The following is an 18745-nucleotide window of genomic DNA, read 5'->3' as shown; positions in this document are numbered from 1 at the left end:
AATAAATGGAGTAAGATGGAAAGAGAACCTTTCTTTCTCCTGAGTGACTGGTTTTTGATCCTAGCAGCAAAATGGCCACTTGAAAATTGCTGATCAGCTTAATAAAAAGATATTGCTTCAGGAGTATCTGAAGAAGAGACTTCTAGTACAAATGGGATGCTACAATAACAAAGAATAGAGCCAAGAGAACAAGACAGACTATTATTAAAGTAAATAAGACACTGTATGGGAGAAGTTGGAATAATTGCTTCAACATTTCTACTGGCAGAGAGTAGTCCCACATAGGAAACCTGGTTATTGCATACACACTGGTGAAACATTAGTGTTTCCTTCAGTAAATACAAAGCATGGATGCCATACATACCACTTTAAATACCTCCATTTGGCACATAACTTCCCAATACGAGTATAATTTATCTGATATCAAGTTTTCAAATCAGTTTAAAAGTTGTCCTAACTTTGGTTCTGTATGTAAGCCATCAGACTGTTTTATATTATAAACATTAACAATAGCTTTCTTGGATAATGATGGGAAGGTAAGGGCCACTTGGTTACACATCTGACTTCCCTTAGCACCCATTTTGAGGCACCCTCCCTGTTCACTTCCTTTACCTGTTCTAAACAAAAGTGGGTAATTAATCAGAATAACCTAAACACTGCGAATAAAAATTAGGCAAAATAATATTTTTCAAGTTTGCTCAACATTTTGTATATACTCCTACGACACCTTAAAAGCTAACAATTTTATTACAAGAAACCTCTGTAGACAAGAGCCTAATTTATCAAATGCAGAGAGTAGATAGTGATGTTCTTTTTAAAAAAGCATATACACTTGGGTCCAATATAGAAGGGAAGATCTGTTCTCCAATGTCAGATTAGATGAAAAATATGTCCTGGATGCACAGGTAACTTCAGTTGACTGAATAATGGTTTATACATAAGTCACTTGGATCAACAAGCCCATTAATACAGACACCTTGGCACACCCACGACAGTAAGATGGTTCTATTTTGTATCACTTTTTTCTGGGAACAACATGGTAACTGCCTGTGCTATGATGCATTTAAATATATATTATTTAATTCAGATTTAATAACAGGTGAACCTGAAAAGTGAGCAACAATTTTGAGACTAACTTTTATGGAACTGTCACTTCCCACAAGTCTTTCCCACACTGACTCCTTTTTGATGTTATAATGTGTCCTGTGGCGCCCTCCTGCCCTGGTGCATGGGAACTCCCTCCCCCGGACTTACCAGAGGAGAAGAGGAGATGGGGGCGGAGGAAAGCCCTCCCAATGCACAGATGTATTAATTGACCAACCAGCTCACTACATCTCAGCCCTCGGCCTTACAAAAGGGTATTGGCAGAGGACAAAAAAAGACAGCTTTTGTGACCCACAGGGCCTTTTCCAGTTCAGAGTCATGCCCTTTGGACTGCATGTGGCAGCAGCCACGTTCCAATGGTTGATGGATTGGCCCCTGGCCCAAAGTCAGGGATCCGCACTGGCCTACATTGACATTGTCATCTTTAGCCGATTGGGATACTCATGTGCAACATCTGACGAACATGTTGTGGGCACCACGCAGCTGGACTGAACGCCAACCCAAACAAAAGTCACCTAGGGTTCCGAGAGCTGTGGTAACTGGGATATGTAGTGGGCAAGGGGCAGCTATGCCCCTGCCTGAGAAAAGCACCTTGCTTTAGAATCCCCCGATCCCACAGACCAAGAAGCAACTGAGACAATTTCTAGGGTTAGTAGGGTTTCCACCCTGTTCTGTACTGTTGCCATGGGTTTTTTTTTTTTTTTGCTAATGCAATAAAGACTTGATGATGATGATGGTATTACGGTAAATTCATACCCCACTTTGCCAGCTGGGCCAGTCCCTTGACAGACTGCCTCTGCAAAGTCGAACCCAATCGGGTCCAGTGGACGCTGGCCTGGGAGACAGCCTTCCATGATCTGTGCAAGGCCCTACATGAATCGCCCGTCATCAAGAACCCTGATTTCGACTGCCCGTTCATAGTCCATACAGACATGCTGGATGTGGGGCTGGGGGCAGTCCTGACCCAAGAGATGGACAGGCACGAACACCTGTTCCTGTTCCTTAGCAGGAAGTTACAGACAGCTGAAAGAAATTACGCGACAGTCGAGAAGGAGGCCTTGATGGTGAAGTGAGTAGTGGGGTCCCTTCAGTACTACCTTGTGAATAACCCCTTTACACTAGTGACTGACCATGGGCCCCTTTTGTGGAGGAACCGAATAAAATCATATACCACACGGGTCTTAAGGTGGTACATGTCTTTGCTTCCGTTCAGCTTTACCATCCACCACCGGCCCGGAGCCCAGCACACGACCGCCAATTTTGAGATCTCCAAATCTTTCAGATCTCTGATGGCATCCCCAAGCCTCTGGAAAGGGGTTCGTGTCCTGTGGCGCCCGCCTTCCCTGGTGTGCGGGGACTTTCCTCCCCCCAGACTTACCAGCAGGAGAGGAGACAGGAGCAGAGGAAGGCCCTCCTGACACGCTGCCCAAATCCTGGGCAGCCTCTAGAACCTCTGTGGTCCACAGTGGAAACGCGGGAGGCAGGCCTCTTTCCCCAAGAGATGATGATTAGGCTAGCCCAAAGGGCCAACAGGGACTTGCATGCCTGCTGGCCACACCCCATGCTGTTGGCCCTGACCCCACCCCCACCGGGCATGCTGCCCAACAGCTGACAGGCAGCAGGCCATGGGTGGGGTGACACAAGGCCTGGAGGCCGTGTGCTGGGCTTTCTAAAGCACAAGAGCTTGGGAAGAAGGAGGGCCTTTTATGGCCTCCTGGGGGGGTGAAGGGGAAGAGCTGGGGAGGAGCCAGGGCGGGGCCAGGCCAGGCCCTGCTCTATAAAGCCAGGAGAGTGGAGGCCAAGAAGGAGGCTGCCTGCTGCCAGGCTCGGGCACTTGCAAGCACCCTGGCAACCATAGAGGAGGAGAGCTCGGACTCCCCCTGACTGATCTGAGGCTAAGGAGGCTCCCCCAGCTCAACCTGAGGAGGTCTTGAAGAGCCCATCAGAGGCCTCAGGGGGACCCCAGGAAACTACAGGGGAACCCCAGGCCCCACAAAGAGATTTGAAATATATTACTACATTAACAAAACAAGAACAAAAAGGTATTTTGCTTACTAGCGCTAAATAATCTATAATGGATTGCAGTAATTTCAAAATAAAAACTGCCTGTTGGGCCAAGTCACCCCTTCCATGCAGCTGTTGGTGAAAAACACACTCAGGCTGCACCAAGTTCTAGATGCAACAGCAGTCCACACTACTGCTGTTGGCTTGAATCATTCTCTATGCATACTGGCTTTTAGGTCACTATTGAAACTGACTGATTACATCTAGGGTATCTGTGATGCACAACAAGCCAGTGTGTTCAAAGGAAATCACACAGCTCCTCAGTAGAATGTACCTTGTCTATAATTCAGCAGTGCCCAGATTTTTGGCAGCCATCTAATACTGACAGGATAGCTCTACATTTTGCTAACATACTACAGACTCCACTCAGTAGGAAGGAGCACCCAGTCAAACCATTACTAGACATAAAGCAAAAGGAAATATGGACACATCCATGCTTTCAGTGGAGTGAGAATCCACAGTGTCTGTGGCTACCCTTTACCAAAAGCATAATATTCCAAAGATCAACCCCAATACCAATGCAGGGGCCTGGGCACACAATGCAGGGGCCTGGGCACACAAAAGAAGTCAGAATACATAATAACATTCTGGTGTTAAGGCTGCATCACAGAACAATTTTACAATGAAGACTAACATACTGCATTCCTTAGCTGTATTTGTATAGGTTGTTCTTTGTCAAACTAGTGTTTGTTCCTACACATACCTTTTGACCTCCCGGAGTTTCAGCACCCTGATGCTCTTTTAGTTTTTGTTCCTGCTCCATGATGTCTTTTAAATGTTCATTCACCTAAGACAACAAACAAAATCCCATTAAAAGAATCTGCTATTCTTGCCGAGGAGACACATACTTAAGGAATATTGTGATACATTAACGTAATTTTATCATGCAATATATCATGGATGATTTCAATATAGCACAATTAGCTTTTATAAGGTAAGAGTATAGACCAAACATCTTTAGGCAGCCTTTGTCAATCTTGCTGCTGCCTTTGATTCAGAGATAGGCTTTGGCTTAAACTGGCAAGAACCAATATCGATAAACGACTTTTGCTTTTGATAAGGGAACTTCATCGTAATCTATCTTCCAAAATTAGAGTTGGAATTTCAGGCTCCTTGACAGAAAGCACTGCTGTAGTTAGAGGGGTGAAACAGGGCTGTGTTTTGCCCCCCCTTCTTTTCAATCTTTGTATTAATGATATCACCAAAAGCCTCTCCGGTGCTGACCTCTTTCCCCCTCGCCTTGGCTCAAGGAAAGTATCAGCCCTTCTATAGGCAGATGACATGGTCTTATTGTCAGTAACTCATATCGGGCAGAGAAGGATGCTGTCCAGACTCAGTGACTATTGCAAAGAAGAACTTTTAACCATCAATTATTCTAAAACCAAGGTAATGGTATTTGGAAAATGGAAATGCATTTCTAGATGGTTCATAGATTATTTCCCTGTCGAACAATGCTGAACCTTTAAATATTTGGGAATTACATTCACTTATACACTTTCTTAGCAGGCCCATCTGAAAATCATAAAAGCAAAAACCCTTCAAACAATGAGTGCCATCTTAAAATTCTACCACACTAAAGGGGGCTTCTTGATCAACCCAGCAATAAAGCTTTTTCAGAGCAAGGTCATTGCCCAACTCCTATATGGCAATTGCGGTTTGGGGATGGAATGATGCTTTAGTAGCTAAGTTGGAGAGAATCCAAAACCTCTTCATGAAAAAGGTTTTAACTCTTGCTCCAAACACCCTAGCCGTCTTGTTAGGAGCAGAACTGGGTCTTCCTTCCTTGAGGGCACATATGCACAAAGCCCTGTTTAACCCTTGGCATAAACTAAAGAGAGCTCCAGCGACCCACCTCTCAAGCATATATTTCACCATTAGTCTAACAGACCACATATGGTCAAGAAACGATAATAAAATTCTTCAACTCTATAGTTTGTCAGATGTTATTTGTGGAGCTGCCCAGGCTGACTATAACTGCAGGGACCAAATATATCGGCATGATGCAGTTTTTGATTGGCAAGTCATATTAGAATCCAATTTTTTAATTTGGTATAAACCAATTAAAGCAGATCTTTTTAAGGCAAATTACTTGTCTAAGATCACATTCTTTAAATTACGTTCAGCCTGCACATCCATTTGTTTTCAAACTATGCAAACTGCTATGCTTGAAGGATGCTGTACCCAGCGACCAGTTGCTCAGCATCTATGTATCTATGTATCTGTGGAGATTCAGTTCCGGAAGATCTGTGCCATTATATTCTTGCTCCAAGGGAAAAAAAATAGACACAATTTTGGCCAATTTAGGACAAAGATGACGAAGAAGAGTTGGTTTTTATATGCCGACTTTCTCTGCCACTCAAGGAAGAATCAAACCGGCTTACAATCACCTTCCCTTCCCCTCCCCTCAACAGACACCCTGTGAGGTAGGTGAGGCTGAGAGAGAATGATCACCCAGCTGGCTTTGTGTGTAGGAGTGGGGAAACAAATCCAGTTCACCAGATTAGCCTCCGCTGCTCATATGGAGGAGTGGGGAATCAAACCCGGTTCTCCAGATCAGACTTCACCACTCCAAACCACTGTTCTTAACCACTACACCACGCTAGCTCTCAGTGTTATGGAGAAAGTTTTATTTCTCCTTGCAGATATGGAGCCAGCTGTCTCTCATAAAGTTGCCCTCTTTGCTTTAGCAGCAAAGAAAATATGCACCAGGTTGGCCCAACCCATGAATTCTGAAAAGAATTGAGTTAACCAAGCGGCTGATGATAAGCAGGCTTTCCTAATTATAACCGTGAATTCTATCTGGCAGTCTCTAATTGCCCAAGACTAAATCATATTGGACCTGAGATCTCACTTTTTGGGTTTCCCTTACCTTACAGAGTCAATTTTTGCCTTGATGTAGTTTTGTTGTTTATTTCATGTTAGATAAGCCAGGATAACTCTGAAGGTTAACCATTTAATAATGTTATGTGCTGTATTTTAATAGGATCCAGAGGGTTAGAGAAATATACCCTTAAGGCTTTTAATTTGTTACTAAAATGTAACTTTTATTCATGATTGTCATCCGGTTTTGTGGTGGTGGTTGTTTTTTATTATGTCTTGTAACAGCCATTGGCCATATGCAATAAAAACTGAACTGGAACTAGATAGAGTATAGGATACAATATGGTAACTCTCAACCCATTTGAAGTGTATTCCTTTTAAAGCTTCTGTATCTAGAGTTATGAACTTTGGAAGATAAACGAGGTTTATAAATTCCTAAACTGCCTGGGCCAAGCATGCCTAAGAAATGGCCTCCTCCTTTATGCCCCATTGCAGTACCACAGACCACTTAAAGGCATCATCTTCATAATACTATTTTTACATTTTTGCCAGAAGATGATGGACACAAAGGGGCATTCTCTGTAGCAGCCCATTATGAGGAAATCCATCTGCTGTAGACCTTTGGAAACCTGAGCATCTTTCAGAAGCATTTTAAGATCCATTGATTTGATTAGTCTTTGACAGCAGGAATTCATATATAGATACTTATTGTTTTCAACTGACTTCTACATGTTTATACTGTTTATCATCCATTGCCACAAGAACTAGGTAATGAAAATGAAGCGAGTATGTGCTTGTGTATATGTGCCACCCATCACTTAATTTAGTCTATGAGAGAATTAGCTTCAACTGTCAACATTTAAACCAGCAGTCACACAACATAGCTTGAACAGCCACGAGATGCTGTGATGTGGTAATGTGAATGACTGCTACAGAACTTAGTAGGTGCTTAAGGAAAGCATGAGGAACCAAAAGGAAGAGGCTTTCGGTACTAAATACGCAACTTGTTTCTGTAAATGGGGAAACAGGATGGTCATAATTCCAAAGGCTTGTAAACAAAATAATTAATGTCTTTGAACCACCAGCAATCTTAACTTGACCTGGACAAGCTTATCTATGTGACCTGACAGTGAAGCACAGTCATTTAGCATGATTTTAGGGATATGCAGTAGTAGACAATTTGTATAAGCATCTTAGGAAAACGAATTACCTACATCAGATGAAGAGTGTTATTTGTAGAGAGTCTTACTTTGTTTATCCAGAACATGACAGCATCTTCTATGTCATAGGGAAGGTCCGTTGCTTGAAAGAAGGATGAATACTGCTGTGCGCATGCAATAACTTTCTCCACGCTGACCATTTCCACAGTGTAAGCCATCATCAAGGTGTCAATCATGGCCAAATGGGCACTCTACAAAGAATTTGTCACAGGTATTTTGAGATTACTTGCCTACAACTAAGTCATAATTCATTCATTCATATTCTCTCTCTCTCACACACACACACACAGAGAGAAAGAGAGGGGGGAGAGAATGACAGAGAGAGAGAGAGCGCGCGCGCGAGAGAGAGAGAGAGAGAGAGAGAAGAATTATCTTTGGCAATGTTTCTATCAATTGCAACAGAAAGCAAATCTAGGGCATATTCTTGAATGTTTTTTTTACCAAAGAGCACCAAACTGAATCCCATAGAAGTGGCTATCTTCAGAAAGGGCTGGTGGGGAACTTACTACGTAATCCTCTACAACAAGATAGGACAGTATTTGCATTCCGGAATTGCAGATTGGAACTGAGGCAGAGAAACAAAAAACCCAAACCTAGAAAGTTTACATCAAAGTCACTGGGGTAAACCTTATGTAGGGAACAGCTAGATGAGGATGAAGTAGGCTGCTGAGAAGTTTTGGTTGCTAAGGAGATGACAGAATGTTGGGAGGGACAGATGATTAACAGGAACAGTTAGGTTGGAAAGTCACTGACGGAAAAATGCTACAAGTGAGAGGGAACCACCTTGAAGGAGGTATGAAAGAACTAAAAGAATATAAAGCACAATTAAAATGTTTGTAAGAACACAAGACAAAAACAACACGTTTATTGCGATGGAAACATCACCAGTAAAATACACTTGACAAAAAAATGTCTAAAATGCATTGGATAGCTTTATAACAAGTAAATTATTTTTATACAGCACCTGTCTGCTGCCCCCCTCCATTAAAATAATCACTACCCAGTAGAAGCGAACCATCAGCAAAGGGCTTTTGGAAAATTCATAACTTGCCTCTTTGAAAAATGTACACAAAGAAGCTTCCAAAAGCAGTTAATAATACACAATATAACCAAACAGTTTGGACATATATAGTAGCCTTACACCAGTAAGAGTTTAGAGGTTTTATTAGATCCCACACAGTTATTAGAAAAGCAGGTAACCAAAGTGGCTAAGAATGTATTTTTTTCCAGCTGCACTTACATTGAAATCTTTCCCCTTATTTAAGGAACTCCTGACTGGCCCCACTGGTCTGCACTACAGTAACCCTGAGGCTAGATTACTGGAACATGCTTTACATGGGGCTGTCCTTGAAGACTATTCAGAAGCTGCAATTAGCTCAGAATATTCCACTCTGATGGAATTTTGGAGGGGCTCCAGAAATTAGATCTTTATGAAGGCTTCTGTTGGGTAAGTTCTAAAAGGTTATACGTTGTTTGGATGCTTGTGGGGCTTTGGTCAGTCAAGAGGGTATTCTTAGCTAGCTTTTTTATGGATGTTTTAAAATTTATTATTATTTATCCTGTGATTATTTCGATTGTTTTTATTTTTTGTTACCAACCTTGGATTCCACTTGCTGTAAGAAATATTAAATATGGAATTTTATAAAAGCCAAAGCTGTAGTTGGATCTTTGCAGCAAGATTTGACTTGATCTACTCAAAAATCTCTACAATCTCCAGTAATTACTGTTTGGTGTGAATTCCGGGAGCTTCAAGCCATATTGGAGATTTAGGCCTAAGGAACTGCTTGGTAAGAAGATTACTGAGACTTGAAGTACAATTATTCCCAAGTGCTACATTTAATTCTTCCCTCTTTGCCTCAAGATATTTGAATTCAGATTCTTCTGTACAAAAATATGTTTAAAGTAGTGTATATATCATCCAAAAATTAATTGTCTCCTTTGCAATATGCACATTTAAAGATGCATTCATTTACATAAAAATTGTAGTATTTAAGCTTTAAAGACAGCGATTTTCATCTGGTCAAGAAAGTATGAGTCCAGCTATATAACAGGAATCACAGGACACAAACTTCAATGTGTGGGCTATCATTAACTAGAGAATCCATTATAACAAACTTTTTAATGTGGCATTACTTCAAAATAAAAATATATTTGACTATGCTACTGCCTCTTAATTTTTTTGATAGTATTAGTAAAAGTGACAATACCCATCCCCAATCTTTAAACAAGCTTGACAAATAGAAAGAAAATTAAAGTAATTTGTCTATTTACCATTTACCTAAAATCCTGTAATTAAAGGTCAGAATCATGGGGGTGGGGGCACTCTCGGAAGACTCCATAAGAACACAAGTATACAGTTCCTGCCCACATACTCCCAAAAATAATGGAATGTGTGACCAAATGAGGTCTGAGTCTTACAGGAATAAAAAGAGTAGGCCATAGGAAAGCACTGTCTGCAGCAGGTCATGAACCTGGAACATGACAGATGTCAGGTAGAGATTCAGCCTGTGCAATACTAAACTTTATCTGAAAGCTCGGTGAAAAAGACTTGACCTCTATAAATGTTTCCAGGTCAGCCTTGCTCTTCAGACTAAACTATAAGGAAAGACTGCCCACTGCTCCAGTTTGTTGCTACAACCTCAGCTTCAGGTGAATACAAACTATTAACATATATCCTACCGCTCCACCAACCAGTTTGAAACCTTCCTTCAAGGGAAGCTGGAGGAAGGCTCCTCCAGCCTAAGGTAGGATTATATGCCATCATTTCCCAAGTGGTGATTTAACACTTGCATGTCATCAAAAGTTACTGGAGAATTTGTATTGCCCGGCCATGTGATGAGAACTTGATCATCAACCCTCCTTCCATCTATTTCTGATCAGGTGCAGAAATGTGAAGATATTCTCCTAATTTGGCAGGGTAGTACAGATTACCAAAATGGTCATAAGCATATAGCAGCAAGTTATCATGCTAAATAATACATCTATATTCACCTTCTGCCTTGGTTCACAACCACTTGCCCTTCTTGCTATGAGGTGTGGGGAAAGCCTAGTGACCCTCATTAGCCTTTAGGCATCACCACATTACAGTTCTCTCTGTAAAAGTGCTTTGATAGTCATCAGTAGTCACTAAGATTTGTTCTCATCTTTTTTTCCAATTTAACAGTAAGAAAACAAAGATCCTTCAAGAATGAATATATATATATTAGGGTATTTTTATCACCCCCTTCTTCCAAAACACAGAGCAGCATATATGCTTCTACTTTCCCCAGTCATGGTTCTACGTTCTCCAGGCAATGAAGGAAAAAAGTTAAGACACAAAGTTCTAAAAGTGTATAAAGAAACAGCATAAGGACTTATCTGGCATTGTCAATTGCGACCCAGTGCAGCTGTTTGCTCCGAAATGGAGCTTGCCTGTCGTGAGTTTTCCGGGCTGCTCTGCCCTGCCGGCCGCATGGCCGGGCAGCTGTGTTCTGCCCACCCCTGCTGCTTTAAACACCCTATAGCAGGCTTAGGGCTTGGTGGCCACTGCAATGTGGTGGCGATTTTAGATGATGCGGGTAAGCCAGCATGTTCCCGCCCCCACGGCCTATTATAAGACTGCACCACACAGCAGCTCGTCTGCCAATGGAGAAGCAAAGGATTAAGAAGCAAAATAAGGCAGTTATGAAAGAAAGAATATTCACTCTTAGGCTATAGGAACAAACAGGAAAACACTGCAAAACTTGCTCAATGTTGTTCAGCAGTCCATACATATACATAAAAGTTCTTTGAATAGGGAAACCATTCATAATTCCTTGGAACATGCCACAGAATTTTTAGGTGCAGAAAATCTTGAGACATACACATTTTATGCAAAGAAAGGGACTGTAAGGATAAATGTCTATGTTTGCACAATTTATTCCACAAGATAATTTTAAAGCACCATTTGCCCTTGAAGGTCAAGATCAAAACGCCAAGAAACTGAAAAATGTTGAAAATGCAAGCATTATATAGGTGACAGTTCCCTTCCCTTCTTCAACAATAAATAAGTATATCTATGTCTTTTACAGCATGCGTTGGATTACTCAGATCTGAGGAAGAGATTATTATCAAATCTTAGGTCCCATAACCAGCTATGCTTCCAAAATAAAGTAACTAAAGCAACTGCTTTAGTCATTATTTTGATAATCCAATTAATATTCTTTCCACCTTCACTGCCAACATATAACAGGCTTAAAAATAATGCACAGTGGAAGAGGTTGCATACTATTTTAATCAATAAAAAACAACTCTTATAGCAGGGACCTGCAGGTTTCTACACTCCTCCAGATTACAGGAGTTTTGTTTAACAAAAGCCACAATTACATTCTATTTAAACACACATAGAATGTTTTGTGGACGCTGCAAATTTCAAACATTTATTTAAAGCTTATTTTTATCTGTGTTAAAGCAAGCAACACGACTCCTACTTAAATAAGATACTGTTATTGGAAGCAAAAAGTTACTCTCTCTCTCTCTTTCTGCGCCGATCTCACATAACCTTTTCCTTTCTAGTTTTGTCATTCCTGAACACATTAGAACAACCCCCCAACCTTTTTGAGCCTGTGGGCATGTTTGGAATTTTGAGAGGGGTTTGTTGAACACCAGCCCCAAATGGCTGCCACAGGAAGTGGAGTTAAACTCAAAATGGTTGCCAAAGGAGGCAGGGCCAAATAGAATACTTCCTTCCCTCTTTACATCTCCTGGGAAGAAAGCCTGAAGGGGGAATGGAGCTACACACTGTTAAGCCCAGCCATTTACCAATCCTCCAGTGAAAACCCCTTTCATTTGAATGAGGGCAGCCGCTCAAAAGCCCTCCCCAACAATGGACCTGCCCACTTTTTGAAAGGTTTGGTGGGTGCCAAGGGAAATACTGGCAGGTGCGATGACACCCATGGGCACCTCATTGAGGAATCCTAGATTAGAAAGTGAGATTTTAAGCCTCCTTTTAAAGAAGGCAGGACTCAATTACCAGTTCAAAGCTTTATTATAAAAGGAACCATGATCACCTTTAGACTTACCAGTGTCTTGTTTTACATGGAGGATCTATCCATTTACAGTTATTGTTCAATGTTTTAAATTATGTATGCTTGCATTTAGATTCATATTTCAAAGCAACCAGAAGAAGAGGAGTTGGTTTTTATTCCCCACTTTTCACTACCATAAGGAGTCTCAAAGTGGCTTACAATTGCCTTCCCTTCCCCCACCCTCACAACAGGCACCTTGTGAGTAGGATTGCCAGCTCCGGGTTGGGAAATACCTGGAGATTTTGGGGGTGGAGCTTGAGAAGGATAGGGTTTGGGGAGGGGAGAGAATGGGGTATAATGCCATAGAGCCCGCCTTCCACAGCAGCCATTTTCTCCAGGGGAACTGATCTCTATCGCCTGGAGATCATTTGTAATAGCAGGAGATCTCCAGCTACCACCTGGAGGTTGACAACTCTACTTGTGAGGTAGGTGGGGCTGAGAGAGTCCTGAGAGAACTATGAAAAGCCCAAGGGTACCCAGTAGACTTCATGTGGAAGAGTGGGGAATCAAACCCAGTTCTCCAGATTAGAGTCCGCCACTCTTAACCCCTATTCCATGCTGACTCTCAATATAAGTACAAGATTTTGATGCTTCTAGAAAACTTATGGCTTACAGTTCTTGGCCACTGAGAGCTAAAAATGCTTAAACTTACTGGTTTTAACTGGCTTAACAATGCATAAAAAGTTTAAAATACATTTTTAAAAATGGATACCCCACTAATCCAAAGGGTTCCTGCAGCTGCTTACAGGTAAGTACAATAAAATCAGTAAACAGATAATAACTACCACGCGATCAGAAGAAGTGCTGAATTGTGGCCCTTAACTACAGCCAGCTAAACAAAGAAGTCACTAACTTGAACAGTAGTAATCCTTTCTACTATGTCAGTCAGTGAGTTGCTAGTTTCATTTTCTTTCTTACCGTGCCCGGAATAAGAGAAATAAGAACTGCTGGCTCTCTTTTCTCACTCTGAAATATCATTTGTCATATTTTCAAGAACTTGTTTCTGGGTAAATATATTTCCTATGTGGAGAGCAACAATACATTTGTTACCAGAATCACGGCACGTATTGGGGGTTCAGAGACTGTGCCTGCCTATGGCCATCTGGTTAGATTAAAGGCAGAGGTGAGGTTTTAATAGGGAGAGGGGAAACCTTGTAGCTTTTTTTTAAACCACTGTGATACAAAGACTGACATGGAGACTGCAAATAGTCTATTCTGCAGAATACAAAAGTGGCATTTATGTGACTTTTGCACTATTGGCAACATCTGGGCATGCACACTACGCATGTTCAGTATCAGCAGCAAGAAAACATTCTGACAGCCAAGTTTATTCTAGCATACGTTTTTGTGAGTCAGACCTCACGAAAACGTTTAGCTCTGAAGAACTGAAGTCTGACTCAAAAGTGTACACTGTAATAAACTTGATGGTCTTAAAGGTGCCACTTGATTTCTGTTTTATTTTATTCTCATACTAGGCTCATTTTTAAATTAAACAATGAAAGAACCATCAGCATGCAAGAAGGGGGGAAATCTAAATCTGGATAAGTCTTAAAGGTATCACTTGATTTCTGTCTCACTTTGTCACAACAGACTGACCATTTTGAAATTAGTGTGACTCCCAAAATCATCTTTAGTCTATTTTGTACCATCCTTCCAATTTTAGACACACTCTTTCTTTAGAGAGATGTTTTGTAAATATAACTTCAAACCAGTGCCATATTTTGTCTGAATTGCCAACTAATTATACTAAAAAAAGGAAAAATATGGTTGTGGTGGAACTGTCCTACCACATCTAAACCTTCTGCTGTTACTCAATATCTTTCCATTTGTTTTCATCACTTATTCTAATCTGAACGAGGCGGAGAAATCAATCGAAGATGATGCACAATGAAGATGCGGAGAATCCTAAACTGGAGAATCCTAAATCAGTATGATCTTCAAGCTTCTTGATTGAATTACAGTTAATTTTGATCATTTCCTCCTCCTGTCAACCCCCCATCCTCTCCCCTTTCCCTGCCTCTCTCTCTCCTTCTCAGCCATTCACCGGCCTACCTGTTATCTGCCTCCCATCTTCAGCTATATTTATTATTTACTTCATTTATGCCCCACCTTTATCCACAGTGGGAACCAAAACAGCTTACATCCTATTTCTCTCCTCCTTTTTATCTTCACAGCCACCCTGTGAGGTAGTTTAGGCAGAAAGTATGTGTCTGGCCTAAAATCACACAGTGAGCTTCTACAGCAAGATGGGGATTCAAACTTGAATATCCCAAACCCTGCTCTGAAGCTCTAACTACTACACCACACTGGCTTTCATAGGGTGGCAACTGTGGAACAGCTGCACGCAGCCAGCCCTTGTTGAGTCATGCAAGTTGGGTGGTGTGAAGTTATCCCACGGATGTTGAAAGGCCAAAACAGCCCTTGAAAGGACCCGGACCCCTCCCCCTGCCTTTTACTGACACAACCAAGTCTGGAATCTGTGGTTGCCTAGCAATGGCCACTGAGGCAATCCATTGTTTAAAGCTACAGTTACTCCAAATTTTTCTACAAACCTGCTCATTCACAGCTCTGGTCATCGGATTTAAGTATCCTCAAATTTGGCCAACTTCGCTATTAGTATATAAACAAGGGGGCTGTAGTGGAAAATTGCGGAAGACCATTGTATTACGAGGAGATAGTGGTGAACCACCTGCTTCTCCACTATGTCATAGATCGTCCTATGACAGCACTGGGCTGGAAGGGGTTAATGGGGCTGAAGTATTCTATCTTCTCCTCTAGCACTTTTGGGGAGGGAAAGGGAGTAATCTTCACCTGGCATTGGCATGCCAAAGCTGCCATCTCCTGACCCTGGAGAGCTCCATCCCAGGTTGCTAGGCACCAAAACTCTCTATCACACACTTTAACTTTCTTATAAGAAAGGGGGCTACTTTCTCCCAGGGTGGGGGGACCTCAGCCCAGACTGAAGTGTGGAAACAGTACTGTGTTTATGCTTTGGAGTTTACCTACTGCTGTGAATTCTGGGGTCCTCACAGCAGCAAAGGGTCATGGGTATCATTTTGTCTTCTGTTATTCTGTCTGTTTGTTTAAAGCTTGTAAGCAATAGAATTGCTTAATTTCTCCCAGTGTTGTACTCATTGCCTCTTGAAATTCCTAGGGAAGGAAAGAACCATTTGCCCTTTGGCAATACAGGGGCCCTGCGAGACTTGCATGGGGGAACACATCTCCCCCCCGCCCCATTGATGAGCCCGGTGTGGCTCCAGGTCCCACTAGTAGCCTTGGCGTCTGACCACAGCAGAAGTGGTGTCCAGGAGCTACTCTGAGCTCAGAGTGGCTTTTGGTACCTGCTGCTGCCAGGTCCAGAACAGTTCATGGCACCCACCGTGGCCAGGTACAGAGAGGCTCCTGGCTTGGCTCCCAGAATCCGCTGCCACTGGGCCTGGAGTGGTTCCCTGAATCTGGAACTGCCAGCTCTCCAGATTCAAGGTAAATGAGTTGTCTGAACAGGCACGACAACACTTTTCCGTTGGGGAGGGATTTAACCCCCCCCCCCAGTCTTTTTAAAAAGATTTCAGATTTTTCCTAAGTTTGCAGGAAAATCTGTTTAGTTTCAGTGTGGCCTCGATCCGCGTATTTAGATATCTGCAGAGGGGGCCACACTTGAGAAACAGATATATAGAATATGATATGATGTGTCAGAATGCAGTAAGGACAGCCCACTTTTAATTAAAAACTGAGATACCTGCACTTGTGGCTGTTACCTGCAGTGTTCTAATTATATTGCAAAAAAGATCTCTTATGCATGCATCTCCAACATATACTTAAGGGATTGCTGAAGTAATTATTTTAAAATTGGCAGGCTTCCTTTTTGCCTTGGAGGCCCATTACCATGGAAACTAACCAGTTCTTTCAACATTATCACAGTCGCCGCTGTTCCTTGCTATACAAGTGAATGATACTGTACCTTGATTTTAGTAACTATTTGCACTTTCTTAAAGTGCTCTCCTGAAATTAATCATCTGTTTACAATAATCAAGACCTTTTTGTTAAAAGAATATTGGTCTTCCTTCAAAAAAAGAAGAGAGGAATTAAGTGTTTATCAAAGACAATTAGAAGTGATCTTGCATAGAGATACGAGATCACTGAGATCTTGCACTGAGATCACGCAGTTCATCCCAAGCTTGAAACATAAAAGTGAGCACACTCTGAAACAACATAACTTCTGGTAAGAAAACACAGGAAATCTATTTCTCCTGATATAAGGGTGTGTGCTCTGAACTCAACTCTCCAACAAAACTGAGAGGCATCCAGAAAAATGCCAACGCATTTCCTTCCAACTAAGCACCTTGAACTCACAAGTAATTAAACTTGTACTGGGGAAATCTGAGGTTAAATATCTGCTCATCCAGGATGTTTCCGGTAGCCTTGGGCATGTTATCTTTTACCCTAACCAATCTCACAGGGGCAGGGTTATTGCAAAGATAAAATGGATAACCCTCACATAGGACGTCATGAGCTCCATTGTGGAAAGACTGGATACCAAATGAAGCAGTAGAAATTTATACTGCACTCTTATCATAATGGCCAACAAACCTACATATGTCCATACACAAAAGAATGTCTAGATAGCCAACCCTCTTAAAAATATTTTCATACTTTTTATAAATAAAATATGGACCAGTTTACAAGTGCTGCAGAAGGAAGCATGAGAGTCTCTCCTTACAGCACCTCAAGAGGGTGAGATCAGCGCTGTGCAAGCAGCACCTATCCAACCTTGCAGGGAACAGCAAGCAGCAGCATGAGAATCCCAGCACACAGTGCCTCGGGCCCAGCTGGGATGCTGCAAAAACAGAACTGATGCAAGCAGATGCTACAAGTAGAGGCACAAAATGTCTGCTTTGCAGCACCTCAGCCTCTAGGCCAGTGGTTCCAAACCTTTTTTTGACCAGGGACCACTAGAACTTTTTTGTTCGGTGCAGGGACCCCAAGGTTCAAAATAAAAATTCCGAGAATTTGAAAATAAACTTTAATCATAACTGTTAGTTAAACATTAAACTTAGAATAATATTTGAATATATATTTTATAATAGAGAACTTTTAATTGAAAATATTAATTTATTATGGGTTTATAACTTTGTTTCGTGGACCTTAATTTAGTTCTCGCAGACCCCTGGGGGTCCACGGACCCCTGGTTGGGAACCAGTGCTCTAGGCAATGCCTCCTGCAGTACCAAAAGCGCAGCACTTTGAACTGGGCACAATAGTGAGTACACAATCAATACATTCTAATGTGTTCTCTTTGGAATGTGTGAAAATGTTTGCAAACCTCACCATCATTCATAAACTCCAGGGGCCATCTGAAAATGTACCCTGATCCATAGTTTAATAACTAGCAATGTCAGCAAAACCTTCAGCACTCAAACAAACAACAAAAATGCATCCTTTGACATCAAAATCATGGTTAAATTTTCATGAATGACCATACCTTGTTCATCTGCCTTCACAATTCTTCTGACATCTAAATTTCTTTTTCAAGTTAAATTTTTCAAAGGATTCCAGGGGTCTTATGAGTAATTAAAAACTTTGTAAAGCAGTGAAAAGATCTACGGTACTTTTACAATTGGTAGTGTCACTCGAAACATGTCTACTGATTTAGTTCCTTATGTTGATAACAGAAGCACTAATAATAAACATTTGGGTCCTGTGAGAGAAGGTGTGGGACATTTTGTAATATTTATTAAAACCTAGAAGGGGGAATTCGGATTGAGAATTTTTTTAAATGATTTATTCCCCCCCCCCCCAAATATTTGATGGTTAACTGTTGCATTAATCTCTTTCAAGAATGATACTGACTTGGAAGGAGGGAAAAGGTTGTATTATCGTTTATTGCTTTGTACCACCTTCAGTCATTTTGAACAGAACGTTTGCTTCCCCGCTGATTTCACTAACACACTTGACTCAATCAGGATCTATATACAAAATAAACAAACAAAAAAAATATAATGCCCATTTCATTTTTGGAGAAAATCTATCCAAAAAAAGTCATAGCCCATATGTCAGAGACATCAATTATGCATGGCAACTTTGTGCAGATATTGGAGGGCTTGTATGCTTGTTTTATAAGTCTGCTAAATTTAGAGGTGGAAGTAGCAAGTAAAAGTAAAGTAGGAAGTAAAACTGAATTGTATTGCAAGGTAACATTTTCTTTACGGTGGAAAAAAACATTATTAAGGCTTCAACTTCTTACAACACCTGTGATATGATATGGAAATACTCAGGATGAAAAAAGTACTAAGAAACACCACACTAATCCTTCTAAAGCCAATAAAATAGCTTTAATAAAATCCTTGCATCCTGACATGTAGACAACTAAATGAAACTGTCTATGTATAATTTTCCAAATATGACAGCTAAGAAAACTATTTTTCTTTTTTGTTGTAACACTGAAACAATGTAATCCATCTTCTACGGGAAAATTTTTTTAAAAAGGAAACTA

At 41.2% G+C, this 18745-nt stretch overlaps 1 protein-coding gene across 3 annotated transcripts in view; it reads right to left on the bottom strand.

Moving 5' to 3' along the window:
* CAMSAP2 (calmodulin regulated spectrin associated protein family member 2) overlaps positions 1 to 18745 on the bottom strand; it is a 130621-nt gene that overhangs the window by 61966 nt on the left and 49910 nt on the right. For all 3 annotated transcript variants that reach the window (XM_056844158.1, XM_056844155.1, XM_056844156.1), the window contains exons 3-4: positions 7238 to 7399; positions 3872 to 3955 (exon numbers count right to left, since the gene is read on the bottom strand). In XM_056844158.1, the coding sequence (XP_056700136.1) occupies positions 3872 to 3955; positions 7238 to 7399 (246 nt within the window). The remainder of the gene's footprint in view (positions 1 to 3871; positions 3956 to 7237; positions 7400 to 18745) is intronic.

Source organism: Euleptes europaea, chromosome 2, assembly GCF_029931775.1.
Source record: "Euleptes europaea isolate rEulEur1 chromosome 2, rEulEur1.hap1, whole genome shotgun sequence".
NCBI lineage: Eukaryota > Metazoa > Chordata > Lepidosauria > Squamata > Sphaerodactylidae > Euleptes > Euleptes europaea.
This window is presented reverse-complemented; position numbering and strand designations above follow the sequence as displayed.